This window comes from Lathyrus oleraceus, chromosome 5 (assembly GCF_024323335.1).
Source record: "Lathyrus oleraceus cultivar Zhongwan6 chromosome 5, CAAS_Psat_ZW6_1.0, whole genome shotgun sequence".
Taxonomy (NCBI): Eukaryota; Viridiplantae; Streptophyta; class Magnoliopsida; order Fabales; family Fabaceae; genus Lathyrus; species Lathyrus oleraceus.
This window is the reverse complement of record NC_066583.1, coordinates 535,009,672-535,037,215: the sequence shown is the minus strand read 5'-3', so window position 1 is coordinate 535,037,215 and position 27,544 is coordinate 535,009,672. Positions and strand designations below refer to the sequence as shown.

The window sequence follows — 27,544 nt, the reverse complement described above, 5'->3', positions numbered from 1 at the left end:
AAAACTATTTTTGTTTAAAGTTTTTAACTAATGATTTATTCACCCCCCCCCCCTTCCAGATCAAAACCTATCATCTAACAAACGGTATCATGAGCTCCGGTTAATTTCATGCTTAAATATTTTCTTATTAGAAGATGGCTACTGAACTTAAGGGGGCGTATAATAGAGCACCAATTTTCACTGGTGAAATTGTTTTGCTATTAGAAAGCTTGTATGCGTATACATATCAAATCGGTTGATAAAGTGTTTGGGACATCATCAACAATGGTCATAATCAAATTACAATGACCAATGGTGAAGGTGTTGTTGTTCCAAAACCCAGAGCTCAATGGAATGATAATGATAAGAAATTATGGTCACATGATTAGAAGGCACAAAATATTCACATATCTACACTCGGTGTTGATGAATTTTATCATGTTTCCTATTGTGAAACCGCCAAAGCTATGTGGGACGCATTAGAAGTTTCCCATGAGGGAACTAATGAAGTCAAAAAAAAGATATGATCAATGCCTTGAGTCAAGAGTTTGAACTATTTCGCATGAAGCATGGTGAAACCATTACCGACATGAAAAAGAGGTTCACACATCTTATTAATTGATTGAATGCTCTAGGTAAGCTTATTTCTAATGATATTTCTACTAATAAATTTTTGAGGTGTCTTAATAGGGAATGACAACCTAAGGTCACCGAAATCAAAGAGGCGAATGATATTAAAACACCTGATCTCACAACTTTATTTGGAAATTTGGAAGAACATGAACAATAATTCACTTTCTTAAAAAAATATGAAAAAGATCATGATAAGAATATGAAGAAGGAGAAAGGTAAACACAAAGAGGTAGAGAAAAAGTCTATTGCTCTAAAGACTTCAAGCTCAAAGTCCTCATACAATGAGAAAAGTGATTGTGAAACAATAGATGACAAGAATTCTGATGATGAGGATAATGGGTTGTTTGTCAAAAGATACCAAAGGTATATAAGGAAAAATGGAGTCAAGCACTCCGACAAGAACCTAATCAAATTTAGAAGTGATGTGAAAATAGCAAGTGTACTATTTTTCTCACTGTAGTAATAAAAGGGAAATTCCCCGTTTGTCGATCTCAAGGACTGCTTGACGACACAGAGTTTATAGATTGTTTCAATTAGACAAAAGCCTTTGGTTTTTGTGTTGTGATTAATTATACTACCAATTGCAGATAAATAAAACAAGTAAAAAGGTTGAGCGGGATACAAATGAGAGAAGATTGCTAGGGTTCGGTGAATGAAACTTCTTGTAACAGATATAATTTATGAAGGTTTAGACAATATTCCTGTCCAATTAATTCCGGTCCTCAAGGTTATCTATTCCTAATTCCTTAGTGAAAAGACCTTTGATTATGTAACCTAATTACTATGTCCATAAATAATTAAGTTCATACTCAAGCATTCAAATATCAAGAATTACCGGTCAGATAGAAAATCCCTAGTCCTAGGTTATTTTTACTATCCAAAGTTCTTATCCAGATCAATGAATAATCGCTGTCCAGCTTAAACTATTCATATTAATCATCATTCGTTGGTCCGACGAATAAAGCATAAAGAACAGTAATAAGAACAAATCAATGGAAAAGAAGAAATAATCAATGCATTCATAAACATCAAATCTGTCACATTCAGAATCAGGGTCACCCCCCTAGCAATGGGGGGTTTAGCTACTCATAATCGAAATAAAAACAAAGATTCACATTGTTGTCATTATAGAATTTCGTGAGGAATCAATCTTCAATCGTCGGAAAACTCTTGAACATATGAATCCTTTGATAATCGTAGAGTCTCCAGCTCTCAAAACGCGTCTTTTTTCTCTCCAAATCGTCCAACCCCTGGAAAATCGTGTTCTGCCCTCTAAATAGCTATTCAGTTGGACTTTTCCTGATTTTGGGCTCCATACGCGTATTGCCCAGGCTCATACGCGTATTTCCCAGGCTCATACGCGTACTGCCTAGGCTCAAACGCGTACTGCACGTAAGACAACCTCTGATACACGTATTGCCCAGGCTGGTACGCGTATTGCCCAGGCTGGTACGCGTATTGCCCAGTCTGGTACGCGTATCACCAGAAGCTTGTCTTTTGGCTAGATTTTCCATCCCTCTGGTCATATACGTATGCTACGCGTACTGGGAAGGTCCATACGCGTATCATGTAAGGCCATACGCGTATGGACAACAGGTTCTCCAAAAATTGATTTTTTCTTCCATTTTCTTGCTCGGGCTCAATTTCGCATCTGACGTTTGATTCCCTGAGCTTCCAAACTAGTTTTTTACCTGCTAACATACCCAAAAGTGTAAAATATCCTCAAGAAACTCATAAGTAACAACACACTTTATATTATAGAATTGAGCTTATATCTAACTAAAAATGCTTCAGTTTACACAGTTTACCTGACTTATTTACGGTTAAATAGTGGAATGTCTAGCATAAATGGTGATTGATCAAGAAGGCTATCTAACTCCTCAAAAGGAAGATGAGAATAGGAAAGGTAAACTTAGAAGTTCATGCTAAAATTATGGAAAATAAAGACAAAGAGAAAGGGCATCACAAGAAATCTAACAAGTCTAGAAAAGCATGTGTTGCTTGGGAGAGTTAAAGTGATTCTTCAACTGATGAAAGCTCAAGTTCAAGTGTCAAATCGGCCAAGATTTGCTACATGGAAAACAAAAAGGAGAAGAAGATTGTAAGTTATTCTAAGCTTGAATCTACTAATGAATTACCTTATTCTCAATTATAAAAAGCTTTTGAAAATCTACATAGACAAGCCTTAGAAGCTTTCAAAAAGTTAGCTTCAAACAAAAGAATATTTTCACACTTGGAAGCTAAAGTTTTGGAAAACGAAAAGAATATGGAAGATATTAAGAAATATATGATAGATATTCTAAAAGATAAGAATGAGGATGAAAAACCTTCATGGTTTGGTTATGAAACTTGTCACATTTGGCAAAAATAGGTAAATACTCTTCAAGCTAAGTTGGATAAGGCATTACAACGAAATGTTACTTTTGCTATTGATACTTCTAAATATAAGATGCCTTATTATAATCCTTATAGAAGGTATAACTTTTTTGAAAATGGTTCAAATAGCAAAGCATATCTTCTCATAACTTATATTGTCGTTATTGTTGCAAGAAAGATCACACTATTGCAAAGTGCAAGTTTAGGAAACTCTTTGTTCCTAAAGGTGCTTTTCAATGTTTACCTAAATGCAATAAAAATTTCACAAATCTTCAATTACCCAATAAAGATTGGGTACCTAGAACTTTTCGTTGATCTTGAAGGATAAATATCTTGGCTATGTAAAGAGAGCATGGGGTCTCGCTTGTGGAGGCTCAAGACATGATATGGGTGACATGTCTTTATTTCTTTGACTTTACGGCAAGGAAGAAGGGTTGTGTTACAAAGGAGGTCAACATCTAGTGTTATATAATTGGTAAAAGTATGTTGATTGCTATTAATGTTTCCTATCCTAGAAATGTTGGAAAAGGTATTTTATTTTGTGATGTAGGTTTATCTTCAATAAGACATACTCAAGTACATCGAATAATGGATTGATCAACCTAAGCCGATGAAAACCTGAGCAGGAGCAAGATAACTATCATGATATGAACAAGAATGAAAGTACAACAATAAAGGATGATGGTCAAGTCAATAATCTTCTTGGATACGTTATTAATCACACTTTCGAGTACTTTTTCAAAGAGAAAAATGGTAAGAGTGTTTGTTGTCAAAAGGTTTTGTGTCATATTTTGCATTTATTCCGACTTTTGTTCGAGAGTTCCTTGTGGAATGTAAGTGCATCCTCCATCATTTGTACGATGAGGTTATATTGTTTCAATTTTTTTCTTTGTAAGTAAGTTCTTTCTTTTACCTGTTTATTTTTCAAAGGTATGTGATATATTGTGTATATGATACATGTTATGAGTGTTTATTTCCAAAAATATCAAGTGAAAACCATTGTGTGTTTCATTTAACATGTTTATAATGGCCTCATTCTAAATATCTTCGCATGTATTCTATATCTTTTAATATTTCATGCTTACATTTGTTTGTTTGCATGTTATCGGCTAGCAAATTATGAAAAACAATCATTTGCACGTGTCTCTCATAAACTAATTATGCATTGCCGCTACGCAAAAAAAATGACTACGACATAGATTCGCCACCGGATTTTATTTATTCCAAAAGAGAAAAGGGAAAATATCGATAAAACCCCCAGAGGAAAATAAAATTGGTCTCAAAACCAAAAATAGGGTTCGGAATTCGGTATGCAAGGGGAAGGTATTAACACCCCTCACATTAATCGTACTCGATGGGAACCATCCAGGTTATCTACACGAATGGGTGTCGTTGTCTAAAAGTTTATTTGCTAAAAGGGAAAATGGTTTTTTTATTAGTGTTCTTGCCAAGGATTGGGGCCCTTATGTCTACATATCATCATCGTGAAATGAAGAATTAGAGCTCCGTAGTTCGGAGTAGAAAATGATTGTTTGTTGGTTGTTTTTACCTTGAAAAAGGGTTTTCAGAGTGATGCCCAATGGCGCAAAAAATAAGTTTGATGAGTTGATGTTGATGATGATTTTAGAGTTTTTGGAAAAATATTGTTTTTTATTAGAATTGCACTAAAGACATTGGGTAGAGGTGAATATTCCAAACAAACAAGTCAAACGTCATGTGTCCAAAATATTCAGAGCGAGGGTAGGAAATCTCCATTCTCACTAATTCTCCACCACTTAAGGCTCGTGGCGCGCAATTTTATTCGTATTTTTATTGTGTTTTGAATTTGATTGATGAAAATACCGCTTGACGTTGGATCAAGGGTTTATTGTTTATTATTTTGAAATGGCGAGGTTGACCTAATGCATAAGAGATCAAAAGGAAAACAAGGAAGAAAAGTACAAACAAAGGGAGAGGGGTAAATGGAAAATTACAAAGGAAATAATATGAGAAATAATGTGTCTCCTTGTAAGTTAGCCTAAGAGAAAGCCTTATGTGTGTAAAGTGGCTTAAGCTAACAAATGGATAATGGACTCAAAACATGTCTCCCTAGGCTAGTGCCATGAATGCCATTCTTACAATAAAAGATTGCAAGTCTATGATGAAACTCCAAATCAAAGCAATAGGTCAAATATCATAATCTCAAGGTCCAAATGCAAGAGTCCTAACAAGTCCTCTAAGTCCAACATTAGGTCACAAATGATAAATCTTTTTGGTATTTTCATTTTATCATGTTTTTGTTCTTTTTAGTTATACAAAGCAATAAAGAAATGATAAGAAATAAAATGGAATAAAGTAAAGGATGTATGAGGTAAATGGATGATGATATTAAAATGAAAAGTGCATGAAAGTAAAAGCAAGAAATAAATGACAATAAGATAAAGTCGATAAGTCAATAATTAGTGATAAAAGTTAGTGGTCAATGTTATCGTATCCGGACAATTTACCACTATGTTAAGCAATCGTATAGAACTTATGTAGAAGTCACACCTTTTTTTAGGCCGGTTAATAACAATGTATGTGCTTGGCATGTTAGAGAACTAACACAATGTTAATCTCCGAAAACAATGCAACACAGAGGGTAAAAACAAAAGATGAAAATGGATGATTATGAAAAGGAAAGCTAGGGCAATCATGTAGGGATCGTCTATCAACCATCCAAAGAATCAAAGCATGATCTAATAAGAGATAACCCATCTTTGATGTAAAGTATCAAGAATGATCAGATGATCATTCATCAACAATTTTGTATCAAAGAAGGTTGAATCAATCTTAAGGACCACTCCTACAAAATCAAGAGGTTCAAAATATGACCACCTCAACAATCATTAAATGCCAAAATTCAACATGTGAATAAAAATAAAAATAAAAATTAAATTCCAAGTTAAAACAAATAAAATTAATTAAGGAAAATATAATTTTAAGAATAAAAATAAAATTTGAAATGATCATCTGAGAGAGTCCAAAGGTGCTACAGCCCAAGAGAGAGTTAGAGTTGACCAAGGGGTTCAACGATTGGTCCATCAAATGATCAGATCCATTGAATTTGATATGATGTCCCAAACGTGCTATGTGGAAGACCAATATCAACCATTGGATCAGAATACTAGGCAAGTATGCAAAAATAAAGGACCAGATTCAAATGATCAAATGTGTGCGCTTTGACCAGAGCACATGTGATTCTTGAGAGCCACATCACCCACGAGAACCAATCACCATGGGCCATGCAATTTTGTTTGAATTTGAAAAATTCAAATCAGCATGAAGGCACGAATAACATCGTCTTCAACTTTCAGCCAAGTTGAAAATTCAACTTCTGCAACTCAATGTTTTATAGTGAATTAAACATGAATTCTATTTCCTTTTCAATCATCGTTGCAACCTCCATACTCATGAGCCATTGTTTGGATCTGAGTATGGATAATTTTAGCCAAATACGAATGAAACTAAAACCCTAATTTAAAAATTAAATGGAAATGACAAAGCAATAGGAGCTCAAAACACGTGGTTAAGCATCAGTGAAACACAACAAACACAGTGGTAACTTGTTTTGAATAAAAAGGTGGTGATTTCTACCTTGTCGAAAAAGGTGACAAGTACAGATTTCGATGAGTATGGGAAGCTCAGGTGAGACGAATTAGAGTGCATCTGCATCTATTTATAGGCAATGGTGGAAATGAATTCTTTATTTGTAGGCAAGCTGCATCTGTTTCATATGTGTGAAATGATGGTGAAATCATGTGAATCCGAAAAGTGAAAATTAGAAACTTAGTGACTAAGGGTTGATGAGTTGGCACGTGCATTTCAGGGCATAATCCTCCTCTCATTTTGTACTGCACAGAAAGGTATCTTTGCCAATAATTTGTGGGCCCTAATGCTTCTAGAAACAACTCTGATTTTGCATTTGGCTTGTGCCCGTGTTGTTGTATTTTGCTCTATGGACCTCACTTGTTTACTGCATATGTACCTTGTAACATTCCATATTTGGGCTTACATTTGTTGCTTTCTATTGTTCTTGCACATACCTTGATTGTTCGGGATGGAATGCACATGGTTTGATGACTTTGAACAATGAGGTATGGTTGTTTGGCTTGGTCTGGTTCATGCACACAGCTTGGCAGAACACCAAGTTCAAGCTCGGGCCAAATGAAATTGGCTCGTCCATTTTAGGCCAAACATAGGCCAAACAATCTTTGTTATGATCTTAACAAAATGCAAAAAGAATTAGGGAAAAGGGAGACTTGAGGTCAAAATGGCATGGTGTAAAGTAGTGGTCTTGACATGGTTTTGGGCCTGCCTTGGCAGCATGTCTTGTCTTGGCCAATTCAAAATTTAAGATCTTCAGAGGTTGAATTAGGGTTTGAGTCTTGAAACAAAGTTGTATAGGATTCTATTTGTGAGATTTAGATTGAAGTAGACCTCTAAAAGGTTGATAAATGAGAAAGTTATGGGGTTTGGACCAAATGGTAGGCCAAACTTGGAAAGTAGGCCAACCAACCATGCACTAACTTGTATTCTTTAACAATTTCTTAAATCCCAAGGCATAATTATGACCATTTGAGGACCAAATGAGGAAGTCTTTAGTGAAACATGATTAAACATGATATATTAAAGCTTGAATGGTTTGGCATGGAAATAAACTCATGAACCATACTTGAACCAATGTAGCAAATGGATCCTTCTTTGACCATGATGAAACCATAATGCCATGATGAATAAGTCATGATTATGATACTTTGTTACTTTTGCTTTTGAATTGATACCAAGACCTTCTCAAGTCTATCTTGCACACTTTGATACAAGGTAGGGTATCAAGAAACCATAATTATCAATGCCTTGCATTCTATTAATGATCAACCATGCTTTAGAACCAAGAACCAAATGATATGCTAATGAGATGATATGTTAATGAATGAGATGATATGCTATGATCAAAATGAGGGTATGACAGTTTCCCCTATTTAATCTTCTTGGACATGAATGTATGGATAGCAATGGATTTCAAACATTCAAGGTAGAAGAGGATTAAATACTAGAATATCCAAAAAACTTAGACGTAGCATGAATGTATTGTTCTTTTTGTCGAATTTATGAGATGGTGATGTAGGCATAGCTGTTGAGGATTTGATCAATGTATTTTATGGGGAATAGGGTAGGTATGATAGTTATGTCACGATGTATATGATACGTAATGCATGATATGTTTTAAAGAGTTTTGCCAGTCTTGGTAATTGAGACATTCCCGTAGGATTCCAGAGATTTATTGCATTTGCAAAGGAAACCCATAAGGATATGGTTGTAACTTGAATTCTTCTGCAAAAGGTAGAAAGACGTCTTGCAAAAGGAAAACATGACTTGAATGGGGAGCAAGGTCCTTTGTGTACAAGGCAAAGAGAACGTTATGGTAGTTGAAAGGATTTTCCGCTACAAAAGGTAGAGGAGACTTGAAAAAGGCAAGGGAGGATATGACTTTTTTCTCGTGAAAAATGAAACAAGAACTCAATGGCAAAAGGTCAGGGAGAAATGACGAGGGGGGATAACGAATTCGCTAGGGATAAGTTTCTCATATAAAAGGTAATGAGAACTTCTCAATGAAAAGCCGATTAATAATTTTTTCATACAAAAGGTACTGAGAACATCTTAACAAAGGGTTAATAAAGAGATATAGGGTTGGATAATGATTCCATTGGGGATATATTTCTCATACAAAAGGTAATGAGAACTCCCAACGAAAGGTTAAGAGGAAAGATACCAACTGGATTGGTCTTCTCATACAAAAGGTATGAGAACATCTTAACAAAAGGGTAAAAAGAGAGATGAAAAATTCTTAATACAAAAGGTAATGAGAACTCCTTAACAAAAATTAAGAAGAAAAATGAATACTTCTCAATACAAAAGGTAATGAGAGATCCTTGGAAAAAGGCTGAGAAGACAGATAATATTTCTAAAAACAAAAGGTAATGAGAATTCCTTAACAAAAGGTTAAGAAGAAAAATGAATATTTCTCAATACAAAAAGTAATGAGAGCTCCTTGGCCAAAGGCTAAGAATACATATAATATTTATCAATACAAAAGTTAATGAGAACTCCTTAACAAAAGATTAAGAAGAAAAATGAATATTTCTCAATACAAAAGGTAATGAGAACTCCTTAACAAAAGGTTAAGAAGACATATAATATTTCTCAATACAAAAGATAATGAGAACTCCTTAACAAAAGGTTAAAAATAAGAAATATTGTTTTCTCATGCAAAAGAAAATGAGAAGTTCTTAACAAAAGGTTAAGAAGACGAGGTGAGCATGATTTGATCTCTTATGCAAACGACAATGAGAATTATCTAGCAAAAGTCAGGGGAAAATAGTGAGATAATACTTCATGCAAAAGGCGATAAAGGACCTTCCCCGCACAAAAGGCGGAGAGGAAACTTACAAAAGGTAAGCAAAGGTAGAAGCGTACGTTCTCGTGTAAAAGGAAGGGGGGCTTATAAAAGGTAAGCTGATATGAAGTAGACCAAAGAATTATCCCATGCAAAAGGAAGGAAAACTCGTAAAAGGTAAGTTTATAGAGCAACTTCTCGTGCAAAAGGCATGAAAAACTTGCAGAAGGCAAGACAAACTACTAGGAGGTAGGAAGAAGTAATATGAGGAAATCCTGCTGGGGATGCTCAAGAGACACCTTGTGCTTTCGAGAAAGACTTGAATTTGGCTTGTGCTAAGCGCATACGCCCCATCTTAATGGGTATGCTAGATAATTTAATGATGCAATGTCATGTAATGATGAGGTATGCAAAGGTTGAGGTATGCAAAGGTTGAGGTATGCTCAGATTTTGGGGTTGCCAAGTATGATTGGAATTTTGTTTTTTTGGTTTTCAGGGGAAATGATCTAACTTCCCGACATCATGGTCTTTTGCATACACCAAGGTAGTGACCTAGCAAGATCTAGATCTTTTAGAGTGTCCAAGCCGAACTAGTGCTACCAAGCGAACTGTTGATTGTCATGAGAGATCTTCTGACCGGGCTGGGTCCAAGAACTGTTATGATCTTCATGGTATCCTTGTGTACCGAGTACACTGTTTGGAGACCCTGGTTACCCTTCATACACTTTTAAAATAAAAGTAACTTCATGTTCTCTTTGAATACTTTTATTGTTGTGCCCCAAAGTTTTCAAAGCATTGTTTATTAACAAATAAATTCACACTTTTTTTGCAAACGAACAAAAAAAGTAAAAATATTGAGAACATTTGATGAAAGTACTTGTTATTGATGAGGAGCCCGTAAATGAGTGATTTACAAAAGGAAGCAATTCCTTAGAGATGTAATTGCAAAAGAATGGAAAATACAATGGCAATGACTCAAATATCCATCGAGTTCCCACTCTACTATAATACATATGTCCTTGGAGATCTTCTTTCTTTGCCTCTGACGAAAGTGATTGGATCGATTCTTCCCATTCGGGGTTTCCATGGTTGTAGTGACAGATGCACAGATCCTTTGTAGACCGCAATCTCTTGCCTACCGAGATACCCTTTTTTGCCTAAGTTATCCCTAGGGGTGATCAACTTAGCGAGTTCTTTATTTACTTTGATTTTATCCCTAGTCTTTTCTTGGACCTTTCTTTTTGTAGTCCACCGGGATACCCATTTTTGCTTAAGTCACCCCTTAGGATCCTCGACTTAGTGAGTCTTATTAGGTGAAGTATTTTTTAACTGCGTCTACATTCACTGGAGATGAGAGATCTTCATCATCCATAGTTGAGAGGATAAAAGCTCCTCCGGAGAAGACCTTTTTCACAATGTATGGAACTTCATAATTAGGTATCCATTTTCCCCGTGGATCTCTATGAATCGGCAAAATCTTTCTTAACATCAAATCTCCAACCTTAAAATTTGGGGGTCGAACCTTCTTGTCGAATACCCTCTTCAATCACTTTTAATATAACTAACCATGGCAAATGGTTGCTAGGCGTTTTTCATTAATGAGATTAAGTTGATCCAATCTTGCTTGTATCCACTCAGCTTCATCCAATTTGACATATGTTAATATCTTTAAAGAAGGAATGTCTACTTCAATAGGCAGTACTGGGTCCATGCCATACAGAAGAGAGAATGGAGTTTCCCCAGTGGAGGTGCATACCGAGGTACGATGGCCATGAAAGCAAATCGAAGCATTTTGCTCCAATCCTTGTACGTCTCTACCTTCTTTTGGATGATCTTTTTAATGTTCTTGTTGGTTGCCTCAACAACACCATTCATCTTCGGACTGTACGACAATGAATTATGGTGTTCGATCTTGAAGTCTTTGCATAATTCCTTCATCATTTTGTTATTGAGGTTAGAACCACTATCAATAATGATTTTATTTGGGACCCCATAATGACATATAATTTCCTTCTTCAAGAAGCGAGCAACCATTTGCTTTGTAACATTCGCATACAAGACTGCTTCCACCCACTTGGTAAAATAGTCAATAGCTACAAGGATAAAGCGATGCCCATTTAAGGCAGTTGGTTTAATTATCCCGATCAAGTATATGCCCCACATGGAAAGAGGCCAAGGTGATGTTAAGACATTTAACGGAACCGGTGGCACATGTGTCTTATCGGTGTAAATATGGAATTTATGACATGTTTTCACATGACAGTGGAAATCAACCTCCATTGGCATTAAATAATAGCCCACCCTCAATATCTTTTGAACCATTGTGTGCCCACTAGCATGCGTCCCAAAAGGATCTTTCATGAATTTCAATATGATTCGGTCTACTTCGTGTCTATCCATGCATCTGAGTAGGACCGAGTCGTAATTCCTTTTGTAAAGTACATTTCCACTTAAGAAGAACTTAGCTGAGAGCCTTTAGAGGTATTTGTTATCCGTAAAGGATGCACTCTTTGGATATTCTTGCTTCTCCAAATACCTCTTGATATCATAAAACCATGGATGACCATCTGATTCGTCTTCAGCTGCTAAACAGTATGCTGGTTCATCTAAGTAGTCAATGCAGATAAATGGTGCTTCATTCTTCCACTTAACCTTAAACATGGATGTCAAAGTGGCTAAGGCATCTGCCAGTTGGTTCTCCCCTTGAGGAATATGGTGAAATGTAATCTCATCAAAGTATGAGATTAACTTCAAGACATACTCCTTGTACGTGATCAGCTTGTGATCTCAAACCTCCCAATCTCTTTTAACTTGGCTGATTATCAAGGTTGAATCACCATAGACTTCAAGGATCTAATTGGATGTATCTCTCTTTTATCCGCGAGTGTTTGAACACAAATTTGTGTTGAATATTCCTTCAATAAACAAAAATTAGATTAAAAAAGGAATAATTGGATATATATATATATATATATATATATATATATATATATATATATATATATATATATATATATATATATATATATATCCCTTTTATCCTTGAGTGTTCGGATAAATGTCGTATAATTTCATTTTTAATACCTGTCTTCCTCCTAAAAACAATCACAACCAATCAAATACTATTTTTTCGCATTTACACAATCAATTTTAAATAAAAAAAATCAACCAACACACAAGTTTTTTATCCAAGAACTATGTAGTTTTGAGTTCTGCATCACAGTAGGGGATACGTAGAAGAAAGAATCAACTCTTGTCAAACACATTAATAAAAAAAACATTTTTCGCCTTTGTTTGTAAATATACTTTATTTTTTGTTTAAAGATTAGGAGAAAAAAGATATAATAAGGTTAACAATATTAGAGATAAATATTTTCTTAAACAAATGTCGTAAGGTGCTAATATTTTTCCTATACATTATACATTTTTGAACTTAAATTTGGTCTCAAAGACAATTTTTTATTTTAAAAGGATTTTATCAATGTTTTTCCTATAAAAATAAATTTTTATGGTTACTTCATTATTTTTCGAGCAACTCTTCAATTTTTTGTCGGCAATAACTGAAAACTAGATTAAAGATATTTAGAGAGTCAGACCTAACTTAATTAATCTTATCTCGAGATAACAATTCTCTCTTCCTCTTGCTCTCCTAACAGAATTTAGGAGTCCTTTTCCACCATCTTACTCAACCTTTATATGTTTGTATGTTGATTATGTAACAAGGTGGGTAGAAGCCATTACTAGTGTTGGTAATGATGTCTAAATAAATGTGAACTTTTTAAAGAAGAATACTTTTACTAGTTTTGGAGCCCTTAAAATTTTGATTACTAATGAGGAAAAACACTTCTATAACATAATGCTGCGAGAGTCTCCTGATCAAGTATAGTGTAAAACATAAAACGGATATCCCTACCATTCTCAAACTAGTGGACAATTAATTGTCCAACCAAAACTTAAACAAATTTTAGAAAAAATAACAGCCACCTCTATTAAGTATTAGGCTAAGAAGTTGGATGATGCAATGTAGGCATAAAGGTCATCTTTTAAAACCCATTTGGGATTATTGTTGTATCAATTAGTTTCTTGTTATTTTACTTAATTCAGTTTTTGTTATGTCCTTTAAATTTATGTATTTTTAATTAATGATTAATTTATGTTTTAAGTTTTAGATAGTAGTTTAGAGGTGGATTAGTTTAATTATTAGCACCAACTTGGTTTTGTCTTGCATATAGAAAATGGTTTAAATTTATGTTTCACAATTAATGGTCGGGTATTCCACCTAGATTATAAATAATCACATTAGTTAATTTGATATTTGACTGTAATAGATTATTGATTCTAGAAGTTGTCACATAGAAACTTAAATCAGTTTTCTAAAGTATATTCTAAAATTCCAAAAAATTCTCCACGTCATTACCAATAAGATTTGAAACTTAAACATAATTAATTGTTATTTTATTTTATGATATTTCTCATATGTTTTCATATCTTCCGAATTTGCAATTATTTTTAGATTTTTTGGTAGGTGATATTCATGTACACTACACCTAGAGCCTTTCATACAATCTTTATAATATGACTTATAATACGGTCGCCTTTGTTATCCCATTTTATCTTATCCTTTATTTTTATATTTATAGACGCATTACAATACTTTGCTCTAGAGAGGGATTTTTGGATTTAGAAAGATAAAATTGTCATTCAATTCGAGCAAGAGAGTTAGGTTTAGGTTGTTTATAGAATAAAAAAATTTAGATTTTGTTTAAGAGTTTGGAGGTGAATATAAGAGAGGATTTTGAAAAAGGGGAAGGATTGAATGAAAAGAATAGAAGGATTTAGACAGAGAGAGTTTTGGAGAATTTATTTTTATTCATGTACATCCTAGAATTCGTAAAAGTTGAGTTGTTGAGACTGACTAGGGAGGAACAAAAATGTCAAGCTGCATGGACATGAGCAAGTCGGATCTCGGACAAGGGGAGTATGGGTATATGGCATGAGCAAGTCATTTTCGATCTCAAAGAACACTGGTAGATGACATGATCAGGTCGGATCCGATTTTTTGAAAGGTGTTAGAATACAACATGAATAGTCACCTACGGCAGTTACAAGATAACTCCATGATTGCATTAGGGTTGCAAAAGTTGATGGAAGAGGCGTTACTTGAGAATTGGAGAGGATGGCAGACGTTATCAGAAATCACTCAAGCATGGGATCTGAATGGACATTCCTTAATGGTCCTTAATGATATGATAAGTATAAATGGGGGCTTCCCAATGAGGAAGAAGATAGACAACTTATACCTCTTACAGACAAGATAATTGCGATCTCACATGACTCGCCTCAAGGAGATTACCCAAATGATGTTTATCAGGAGCATTTAGCACCCACTGTGGGGCCTCGCTAAAACTTTCTCAGGCCTCACAAAATAATACATTACACAACTCATAGTATGAGCGAATATCGCACCCCACCAAACATGACACAACTCCTTAAAACTGTGGAGAACCCGTGCCAGTAAAACGAATCTCTACAGGAAAGAGTTCACATACTACAACAGTCACATAACACTAAGGAAGATGAAGAGGATGATGAGCTCCTTGATCCTCAACCTCTCTCGTAAATAATTTGGGGTGATCAAATCCCATAAAAATTCAAACCACCACCTTTGTCGTCCTTCGATGGCAAAAGTGATCCTCAGGAGCGCATAATATCAATTAACAATTAAATGGAAATAGTCGGGGCTTCTGACTCCTTAAAATGCAAACTTATGATGGGAACATTCAAATATGTGGAATTGTGTTGGTATATGAGTCTTCCTAGACTATCAATTACCGGCTACCAAGACTTACTAGGAATATGGTGCAACATTTCTTCTCCAACAAACATAGAAAGGTGACTACCACCAGCTTGTTCAACGTCCCCCAAGGACCCTCTGAGTCCCTCTGATAATATATGGCATGGTTTAATGAAGATACCATAAACTCTCCCATCCAAATCAAGATATGTTTGTATGAGCCTTCTAAAATAACCTAAAGACCGACCATTTCAATGAATCATTGGCGCAGAAGTCGGCCACTAGCATGGAGGGGGTCATGAACAAAGCAGAATGTTATATCAAGGGGGAGGAAAACAATATGGATAAAAGGTCCCGATATGCTACAAAAAAGACACAATCTAGGCATGAAGGATTCGGGCCCAAGAAGGAACACCACAAGCATGGGTCGAGGGAAAGGTCGGCAATAAAACCTTCTCAGAGGTCATATGATAGCTTCACCGAGAAATTTACTCCTCTCAATGCAAAGCGTACTGAAATTTTGCGAGAGGTGTATCATTTCAAACTAATACTGGAACCTACTCATCCGTAGAGGGTCAATATTGTGCTAGGAAAATATGAGGAAGCATGGTGCACCTATCATAGTTTGAGAGGCCACAAGACTTAATATTGTCATCAGTTAAAGAGATAAATCGAGATCATGATCCAAAGAGGCCGATTATATCGTATGTAAAAGAGGCATAAGGATTATTAGGAAAGAGAAGTCCTTCTAAGAGAGAGTCGAACTCAGAGAATCTCCCTGTCAATAAGGGAAAGAACACTAAGAAAGTGCGTGAGACCCAAATGGCTTGACACACACTCAACGCCAACTCAATTGTTTTCGGTGGTGGAGGAGAAACAAGCTCGTCCAGGAAAAGATACGCCCGATCAATAATGCATGTGTCATAAAATCTGTTGTCAGACAAGGAAGGAATACTTGTCATCATTAGTTTTTCAAGATAAGATTCATAAGGGGTACTAACGCATGAAAATGACCTGATGGTCATAAAAGTATAAATTCATAATTGAGTGTCAAGATGGTGTTAATGATCTGGGAAGCTTGGCCAGAATATTATATTGGGATGCTTTCAAGGGCATGAACATGGATACATCCGAGTTTCTACCCTTCAAGGGTACCCTAGTCGGATTCTCTAGGGAACAAGTCCATCTATTGGGACACCTACTCATCATGAATGTCTTTGGAAGTGGAAGCAACACCAAAGGAATCAGGGTGAAATACCTGATAGTGAATGCATCTCCTTATAACATCATCATTGGAATGTCGGCGTTCAATGCTCTGGAAGCCATAATATTAACTCTTTATCTAACCATGAAGTATCCCCTAAAGGGTGGACAAGTTAGAGTGATTAAAGGTGATAAGGGAATTGCTAGGAAATGCTACAAAGATAGTCTGAAGCTAAAAAATAAGATCCAACACGGGCATCCTATAATAGAAAACACTTTGAAGGTGAACTTGACCGACCTTTATCCTCTGGAAGATCCAGCAGATGATAGCTTGACCCCTATTAGAGAATTAAAAAAGGTGTAAATCGGTGTTGAAGACTTTCAGGTCACATAGATAGGCTCAGAGCTATCTCAGAAAGAGGAAGAAGCCATCATCAAGGTACTAAGAGATAATGTTGACCTCTTTGCATGGAAACCATCAGATATGCCTGGGATTGACCCAAATGTCGTGTGCCCCTAGCTTTCACTTGATCCATCGTCGAAGGTTGTATACAGAGAGAACAAAAATAGAGAATAAAAAAGGAAAGTTGTCACAGAAGAAGACGGTAAGCTCTTGAAGGCCGAATTCATTCGGGAAATAAAATATCCTACCTGGTCGTCCAATATTGTCATAGTAAAGAAGATGTCGGGAAAATGGTGTATGTGTGTGGATTTGACTGATATTAATAAAGCTTACCCGAAGGACCCCTATCCATTGCCACATATTGATAGTCTGATCAATGTCGCATATGGGTTCCGTTTGCTTAACTTCATGGACGCCTATTCAGGGTACAATTAAATATGAATGAGCTCAGTTGATGCTCCTAAAATAACATTCATGACAAATAGAAGCTTGATGGACATGGATTTCTTAGCACAGATGGGAAGAAACCTTGAAGTACATGTTAATGATATGTTAGTCAAGACTAGGAGGAAGTAACACATGTAGATGACTTGAAGGAAACTTTTGAAGCAATAAGGAAGTTCAACATGAGGCTTAATCTCGAAAAGTGCTCCTTCGATGTACAAGACGATAAATTTCTAGGTTTTATACTGATATATCAAGGAATAGAGGCAAATTCCAAACAAGTGTCAGACAATCATTAATATGAGAACCCCAACATTAGTGAAATAATTCCATCAGCTGACTGGGAGATTAGCCGCCTTGTCCCGATTGTTGTCTTGCGCAGGCGACAAGTCCATACATTTCTTCGCGGTCATAAAAAAATTGGCAGAGTTCAAGTGGACTGAAGAATTTGAGATGGCATTCATGGAGCTGAAGCAATTCATGTCTACTCCGCCGATTTTAAATCGCCGATTTTGTACCACCCCAATTTTATTAATTGTTTTATTTTGAATTATTTGTGATTTATGATGATTTTTAATATTTTATTTAATTATTGGATATTGGTGTGATTTAAAATAAATTATTTGAATATATGTTGTTGGGGTGTGGTAGAAATAGTATGGTGTGGTGAGATGGTAGAGTAAATTAGAAAATAATTATAATAATTAAAATTTTATTTATTATTATTGATAAAATAAGAAATTGAAAAAAATAAGAGTCTGGGCAATTGTGAAATTTGAGGAGAGTTTGTGATAAGAGGAGGGAAACTAGAGTTAAATTGAAAAAAAAATAATTAAGAAAAATTAAGGAGGTTACTATATATTTTAAAAGTTGGGAGAAAAACTATGTTTTTTTGGGAGCTTTTGTCAGTACGTGAAATTGGAGCAAAATAGGCAAAGAGAGAAAGAGAAAAAACTTGAGGTTGAAGAAGAAGATCAAGGGTTTTTGCTGGAGATCAGGTAATGGTGGAAAATTATTCAATAATAAGGGGTGTGATGGAAGGGTAGAATGGAGGAACCCTCAACCTCCTTAGGATTGGGTGTTTTAAATCTCAATTCTGATGTTTGTGTTATAATTGTTGATTGTATGATGAAATTGGTGTGAAATTCATGTATCATATGTATGCTCATGTTTTATTTTGTTGTTGTTGATGTTATTCCATTGATTAAAAATGAAAGTTGTAACTTTGATTGTGTTGTTTGGTAATTTAAAGATGATGAGTGCGATGATGTGTTTTAATATGATATTGATTCATGAAAACTATGATGATATTGGTGAGTTGTTGTTGTTTGTTGATATTATTGACATGGTAACATGAATTGATTGTTGCGTGATGAATGGAGTGATGCATAAATGATGAGATGTGTGTGTGGGGGGGGGGGGATCCTTTTGGTGAACCTTGTTGTGTTTATGCATGTTATTTGAGAGTCATGCATCATGGTGCACGAGCTTCATTCTAGTTTTAGTGAACTTTGATCATATGGTGATGGATCGGATGCGAGTAGATAATTCCTATTATGGGTGATTAGTGAAGCGTTACCTATGGTGATGGTAACGAGTTTTGGTGAGCCTTGATCCCATGGTGATGGATCGGGTGCGAGCAACTAATTCGTACTATGGGGGATTAGTGAAGTATTACCTATGGTGATGGTAGCAATTTGGTGTGCTCCGGTTCTAAGAGGGAATATGATCTTATGGTGGGGATCGGGGAGCAAAATGAATTAGAGTGTTCATATTTAATAGCACGTTCATGTCGAGTCGGTGTTGAGTACATTGCCTAAATTTTGCATTTGTATTGATAGTTGTTGATGTGTTGTTGAATGAGATGTTGTTGTATATGATGTTAATGATAATCGAGAAGTTGTTGCATATGATGTTAATTATAATTGAGATGTGGTTGTGTATGATGTTGATGATGAATTGGGTGTGAGAATGTGATATATTATTATGCATGATTGTGTAGATGTTATGCTTTATTATTCATGTTATACCGTTTATTATTGAAATGAATTCTCACCCCATATATTTAAATATTTCCTTTACATGGGCATCGTGAAGATACTCGGGAGTAGCATGGGTGAAGTAAGTGGAAAGTAGCTCTTGGAGTGGCTTCTCATAGTTTTTTCGTTTTTCTTTAGTAAGGTCTTGCTTTGGTCAATGTAACACCGAGTTGGGGATGTTTGTTTTCACTTTTTTGTTTTGTTGAAGTCATAATTTATGATTGATGAGATTTCAATATTGTGATGAGTTGAATTTATAACCCTTTGTGGCGTTATGAAAGTTGGAGTTTTTAGACTATATGCCTTGAGTTGCAATTGATATGTTTAATTGGTTTGATAATGATTCTACTACGATGATACCCTAAGTGAAGGTGAGCATACGATGACAGGTTTATGAAAAGTTTTGTAACCCGTGTTATGGAGCAGGATTTATTTTTTATGTATGTGACACACTTGTGGTTGTGATTTTAATTGAATTATGCGATAATTGTATGTGGGGTTTAGAAGGTGTTACATGAGTAGTTAAGCACCTTAGTTCTAGGGATAGTTACTTGAAATTGTTTTTGTTGATAATTCTGATTTGAACCTTGTATTGAATTATCTTTTATTTTCTAATAAATTTATTTCTTTTCTGATTTTAATGCTTTCTCTCTCGGATAAATTGATGATGATTTACGGTTATCTCTTAGGCAAGACTATCAACAATAACTCTTGATGGAAATATTATATCTTATATGTTACCTAGGACTAGGGACCATTTAGAAACCTATATACTTTGATATACTAAAGTATATGTTCTTGATAAATGAATGCTTAAGTTCATCTATAATCCACTATAGACATATGAGTTAATTTAAATGTTTAAAGGTTTACTCACTAAGGACTTAGGAGTAGATACACTTGAGAACAGTAATCTGTGAAAATAAAGTAAGTTGATACAAGGTCAAGTTAGGAATATTAACGAGTTCATGATCAAACTATAATTCCTAGCACACTTTACTCATATTGTTTTCTACTCCATTTTAATGATGTTGTTATTTAATCTTATTCCATATCTACTTTTCATAAAATAAAATTGTTTTTGTCAGAAAACTTCTTAATATCTCATTTAGAATCATTGGTGTTCATTTGTACAACTTAACCATTTTTCTAACGACCGGTGCAACTTGTTAAGAAAACTAAAGTAGTCAACAACACCAAGAACAATGTTGTGTGTGACAAAGAAAAAATTAACCACAATAACAATTTAAAAACAATAATAATCTATCAATTATTGTGAAAACAAGGCCACAATAAAAATAACAAGCGAAATATAAAATATGAGAATCAACACACACAAAATTGTTCATCCAATTCCATGTAAAATGATCTACTACGTGGAAAACCCAGTTCTCAGATCCACTACCAATCAAGATTTTAAATCAAAGGATTTTAATTTATTTACAATAAATTATCTCAACAAGTCATAACAACATCACCTAATTTCTAATCATTTGAGACCCAAATCTTTCATCCTCTCAATGCATGAACACTAAATCCTAACGTGTTTTAAAAAAATTCTCAATCTTTTGGATAATCCGAAAAGATCATTCAATTATTATGATTAAAAATCCCTAAGAGTCCATGTCTTTGCATCCTTATGATTATCTCTATAGAAAATCCTTTCTTCTAGAACATATGTTAAAATGATGCATAATGATGACGTATTTTGAGGCATCATGCAAAAAAACTTCTTGCGTTTCTTAAACTTGTGTTTATTCTGATATAGAGGGCTTTCATAACCAATCTAGAGGATATAAAGAATACAATATAATTCATTCCAACAATAGATAAACGTTTGAGTAAAAGTTAGGAATTCATCCTATAGATTTATCGCATATATTATTCCCTTGAATAAGCACACTCTTATGCCAAAACATGCTTAAAGTATACCATTTTAGTAAACCCAAGATTATCCCACATGTCTTATTCCACCAAAACTTTATCATCTATAAATTGTAAAAGTTTGAATTATATTGAGTTGATAATAAGTTAATTTGAAAAACGTTATTCACCTACGTTGTCAAACCCTATGTTGATTGAGACGATCTCTTTGTTAGAGTCTCCTTTCAACCTTGAAGTCTTTTGTATGTAGAAATTCCATTGACGAATAGAAACATACTACTCAAGAAAACACAATTTTATTCATGAACTCGCTTTTCACTAAATTTCATATGTTTCTTCACATACAAGTTATATTTATTTTTCATAAATATCTCTATAAACTAATCACTATATTATTTTGTATAACCATATTTTCATCCAATGAAAACAACTTTGCACATTGAAACATATTTTTAGTCTTCAAAATTGAGAGTGATCATAAATACTCTCAAAACTAAAAAGATTCACTCAATGATAAAATATTGCCATGTGTCAAATAATCTGTATAAACATCGAATTCACATAATTGGAGGTTCTCATAAGGGAACAATTGGTTTTGAGGAAAATTATCATCTTGAATTGATTCGATGGAATCCTCTTTTGAAGATATAAGAAGTGGTAATGATGGTGATGGTGGTGATGGCGGTAACAAATTTTCTTGTTTATTTGAAATGTTATTATCAAAACTAAGTAACATAGAAGAGTGACATGACAAAATTGGTTCCCAATTTGTATCTGATTGAATATAACTTTTGCAAGTGTGATAACCATAATATGTAGTTTTATATAATGGAGGATTCTCTTGAGTTCTCTGAACATGTTTCATTGCTTTACATTGTTGATCGTTGTTTGTGCATTTATAGTAGCTCCTGCATATACATTTATTCAATTAAGTTTTGAATTATATACAATGTTAAATTTAATTTATTTTATAATAATTTTTAAATAAAATATATCAAAATTATGAAAGTGTGATACATAAAGATTATTCACTAGTCTTTATTCATATAAGTATGTAGATAAAAATTATGAAATTGATTAATACCTGAAGAATTTTGTATTTGTTATCATTTTCTGTCCATATTTTCTCCATGTATGACCATCATCAATCAATACTGAAGTTGTTTTCTCCCATGTTGGTGAACATAACCTTATATGAAGACAAAAATATCAGTTAATTAATGATGATTTCAACCAAATATTTTCATCACTATAATACATTTATTAATGAAGAATTGATAAAAATACTTTTCAACTAAATGTAATATGATTGATCAAATAAGGTTCTCGTTGGTAATGGTCAAGGCTTACACATTAAATAGACGGCTCATCCAAATTTAATTCCAATACAATACTCAAACTTTTTCTTATCCTTAAACATTTTTCTTCATGTTCCAATTATAAATTTAATATGATTTATGTGTCTAAATTTTCCAAAGATAATGATGTATTCTTTGAATTTTACTTTAACAAATGTTATGTCAAATCTCGTGTATTTAAATTGGCACTTCTTTAAGGATTCCTTAGTGCAAGGGGATTATATCATTTTCATAATATTTATTTGGGATCCACAAGTAATTATTCTAGTAGATATGTGTTGTTTCATGTTGTAAATAACACAACTACAATTTAGTCATCTAGCAATGTAGATTCAGGTTCTACATTATTTCACTTTGGCTTTTTAAACTAGGTAATGTAAACTCTATAGGAATTTACATTGTTCTTATTCTATGTAATATATATTCAACCAATAAAACTTCTATTGAATTTTCCAATTCTTGCTATCTAGGTAAATCTCATTGGCTCTACTTTTCATTGTCTAAAATTGTGTACTTATCTCCTTTTCAATTAATACATATTGATTTGTAGGGTATTTCTTATGTAGTCCTTCTAGTTGTGGATACTCTTATTATATAGTCTTGCTTAATGGTAACATTAACAAGTAGAAGGCTAACTTGTTGCAAAAAATTTCTACTAACAACAAGAGTTTGATTTTATAGAAACATTCTTACCTATTGTAAAACCAACTACAGTTTATATTGTATTAATTTTGTCTCTCGCTTATAAGTGAGAAATCTAACAAGTTGATATCAACAACGTCTTCTTAAATGAATTTCTGAAAGAAGAAGTATATATATGAAACAACCTCCGGGGTTTGAGTATAAAAATAATGTCATTGTTTGCAAATTAAATAAAACCTTATATGGTCTTAAACAAGATGCAAGGGCACGGTATGTGAAGCTTTATTAAACTCTTTTTCAATTTGGTTTTTCTTTTATAAAATATGATCACTCTTTTTTTCTTTACAAACATCAAGATATCACTCTTCATGCACGTGTACTTATATGTGTTGATGATATTTTATTAACTAGATCTTCATATATTCTTATTCATAACTTGATTTATAAATTTCATGATAAGGTTTCCTTAAAGAAACTAGAAATACTTGAGTATTAATAAAACTTGTCTAGAAAGATCAGAGTATTAATAACTAGATCTTCATCTAGTCTTAGCCATTGAAGTGAAATATCATCCTAGTGGATCCTTACTTCTAACTCAAAAAAATTATGTCAAGGACTTTCTGCCTATAGTCAATATTGTTGATGCAAATGGGATAAACACCTATGATCGGTCACTCCAAGCCTAGTAAATATGGCTAGGGCCTTCTTTGAGGACGTGCAGGGCAGGCTCGCACAAGGCCTCAAAATTTATAGGGTTAAACTATAGTTAAATGGGGCATCGTAAAATATTTGTCAAGTTAAATTGTGATTAAGTAGGACTTTTATTTGCTTTTCCATTCTTAAACTGTGACTAATCTACGCAGGACCTTCAAAAACTTGAGACAACTCTGAATATGGAACTTACATAATGCATGATCATTTCCTCTGCGGAACCATTTTTGGATCCTTACAATACGAAACTTTAATTCGACCTGACATTTCATATTGTATTAAGGCTTAAATAGTCTTTTGGTCTTTGTAGTTTGCGTATTTTTGTTTTTCGTCCATGTATCTTTTTTCTGAATAAAGTCCTTAAATGTTGAATTTCATTTGGTTTTAGTCCCTAAAGTTAAAATCCACAGGAAAATTCGTAGGCTCTTGCGGATTTTAACTTTCGGGATTAAAACCAAAAGAATTTTAACATTCAAGGATTATTTTCAAAAAAAGAAAAGATAGAAGGACAAAAATCAAAAACACGCCAAATTATAAGAATCAAAAGATTATTTAAGCCTTGTATTAATAAAACTTACAATAAATGGCCAATTCTCTTGAAAATCACTACAGCACTCTAAAAGCAAATCTAGAGATATTTGTGTGGCACAAATCTCATGGTTCATTTTTCATGCCTACAAATCTTATTTAAAATTATTTTTAAGAGCCTATATTGATTCATACTAGGCTAATGATCATGATGATCGTAGATTAAATCCAGAACGTGCATATTCTTGGGTCCTAATTTGGTATCTTGGAGCTTAAAATAAACAACTTCTTGTTGCGCATTCGATTATTGAAGCGATATCATTATAACTTTTGTGTTATTATGACTTGAATCTTTATTGTCTAAGTTAAATATTGTTTATCTTCCACCTGATTTGTTATATGATATTTTAAGTGCAATGTTGTTTTCTCTTTATCCGGTGCTATATGCTCAAGTAAAGTACATTGAATTTGACATCCAATTGTTCGTTAAATGAGGGTGTCAAATAAGCTTAAAATTAACATGTTTCTCAAATCACATTAATCTTTTGGAGATAATTAGTGTTAAACCTTTGTATAAATTATTTTATTATAAATAGAACAAATTAAAATGATTGGTGAAATATGTTATCTGATATCCTAAAAAGACAAGATGAAAACTACTAACATAGTAAAAAAAACATGGAATCAAGTTAAATAGTTATAGTGTAAGACATGGATTATGAATCTTACTTACTTTCTCTTTTTCGTTCCCTTTGAACTTTTGGTGTTGAGAGTTTGAAGTTCTATGTAAGCTCCATCCAAATCCTCCTCCATCTTGTGGCCATTGGTTGAGAAAGAAAAATCTCTAACTACTATAGAATCATCATTTGAATCTTCTCTATTGTTCAAATATAGAAGTGTATTTGTCAATGATTTGAGCACTTCTCGAACAAGATCTTGAGCAACATCTTTAGATAACACTTTTGATGATTTTGAGGTTGACCGTTTGACTTGTCTAATAATATTAGACTTATCTTCAAAAGTAAGTACTTCTAGTAATTGATTTGCCATGTCACGTCCTCTAATAAGCTCTTCTTCCATTGCCTTTTTGCCATTTGTAGGAAACCAACCAAGATTCTCCATTCTATTTTGGTTGTGAAAATTTGTTAACACTTTGCTAAAACTATAACTAGGTTTAATATTGGATATGAGAAAAATTAGAGAGAGGGACATATCCTTATATTCAACTCGGAACTTTCCTTGTTGCAAATTTAAAATTTGTTCCCATTTGAGAATATATAATTATAGAAAAATTCTATAGTGAAGAACACAAGACATATGTAATTTCAATGTAGTAAGAAACTACTCAAGAAAATTGTTTTCTACTTAGTAATATTATTAATTCAAATTCAAAGTCGTTTCATTATCTTTAAATAACCTTAAGTACTATTATTAACTCAAATTCAAGGACGTTTCATTATATTAAATTACCTTGATCCAAAGTAGTTTTTAATTGTTTTAAAGATAAGTGTAGGATAATCATAATTAAACCATAGAAAAAAAATAGAAGTATTATATTTTTAAGATTTAGTTGTAAAAAATATTTTAAAAAGTAATTTTATTTATTTACGACTTAATTATGAAAAAATTGGATTTTGTAAGACTGTCTTTCTTGCACACTCTCAAAAAGGATTATGGATAGACTTTATTAAATAATAATATAAACCAAAATTATATGAATTTTACTACCTCCATCTTTAAATATAATATTTTACTTGAAAAACTTTTGTGCTAAATGTTTTTTTATTTTGATATGAAATAAAAAAGAAATATTAAATAACTTAAGTTTCATTCTTTTTCATTAATATGTTTATATCTCATTAAAACAAACTGGTAAGTCATAAAAAAAAGTGTATTAAAGGCAAACTTTTGAACAAGTCCTTAAGTGTTATTTAGTCAACGATATTGTATTAAAGACATAGATAGATCTAATGAAAACAAGTGCATTGAAAAAATAATATTGTATTAAAATGTTTGTTACAGACCAACAAAAATGTTAGTTACAGGCCAAAAAAAAGATTGTTGATAGCATCAATCCTATTTTTTAAATGGGAATATTGTAGGGTGAGTTCATGATGCTAACATCATGCTGCTGAGAACACTATTTGGCAATTATATGTAAAAAACAATAATATCCTTATTCATGTTGGCACATAATATTTAGAGGACGAATATATCATTGCTAATATGTTTTTTTTGAAGTTTGTAGGAACCTGGTAGTTTCACAAAACCATATTATTAGATTTTTGTTTTTTTGTTTAGGTTAAGGTCTTCTTACAATGAATTTATTTTGGTTGGAAAAAAAAGACAAATTTATCAGTTCTTTTTAAATTTCATTTTAAGTTTACTTTCACATATTTAAACATAATAAATACTATAGTATTATTATTACAACTGGATTCATATTGTATTGAATTTTTGTTTTGACTCGGTTGTATTGAATATGACAAATAAATAATACTCTCTCCTTTCCAAATTATATGCCGTTCTATCTAAATTTATTCGTCCTAAATTTTATATTATTTTATGCTATCAATAATTTATTAATATTTTTTCCTTCTACTATGACCTTCAATATTAATTACTATATTTTTTCAATTTTTTTAAAACTTTTTTGACATATGATTAATGAAAAATGTTTTATTGGATTAATTTCTTAATTCATTAAATAAGACTTAGGTAAATAAAAGTTTGGATTTAAATAAAAGATATTCTAAATGTGATGGTTGTTTGCGCTTAATGGTAATTATGAATTTTTATTTTGAAATTTTAAAAAATTCAAATCTTTCACCTCTCATTGAAAATATGATTATTGAAAATATGATACCTATAAAATAGGAATATTTATATAAGAAACACATTAAGTTTATTATTTTTTTAGTTTTCTCATAAACAAACAAAAATAATATCTTCATCATTAAAGATACATAAAAGAAGAAGTAAGAGATGAGAGAAAAATCAAAATCAAGAATAAAGATTTGACATCATAGATTAGGATACATTTTATGAGTCTTTGATAGAAATTAATAAAATCATAAAAATCATAATATTAAGGTCTAAATGAAAATTAATCTAACATATTTTTGCAAAATTACT

General features: G+C 33.0%; 1 protein-coding gene across 1 annotated transcript; it reads right to left on the bottom strand.

Annotated features, from left to right (window-relative positions):
- Nucleotides 1-21,663: 21,663 nt before the first annotated feature.
- On the bottom strand, nucleotides 21,664-25,535 carry LOC127083055 (WRKY DNA-binding transcription factor 70). The gene is made up of 3 exons (XM_051023285.1): nucleotides 25,143-25,535; nucleotides 22,255-22,359; nucleotides 21,664-22,078 (listed from the first exon to the last, which is right to left on the bottom strand). Exons 1-3 carry the CDS (start codon nucleotides 25,529-25,531, stop codon nucleotides 21,664-21,666), a joined length of 909 nt encoding a protein of 302 aa, XP_050879242.1. The 5' UTR covers nucleotides 25,532-25,535.
- Nucleotides 25,536-27,544: the final 2,009 nt, after the last annotated feature.

What these genes read in the sequence shown, in the direction of transcription:
- LOC127083055 (XM_051023285.1), bottom strand. Translation starts at nt 25,531, where the DNA reads ATGGAGAATCTTGGTTGGTTTCCTACAAATGGCAAAAAGGCAATGGAA. An exon ending in AAGGGAACGAAAAAGAGAAA is followed by an intron (nt 22,360 to 25,142) that starts GTAAGTAAGATT and finishes TCTTCATATAAG; the next exon opens with GTTATGTTCACCAACATGGG. An exon ending in ACAAATACAAAATTCTTCAG is followed by an intron (nt 22,079 to 22,254) that starts GTATTAATCAAT and finishes ATGTATATGCAG; the next exon opens with GAGCTACTATAAATGCACAA.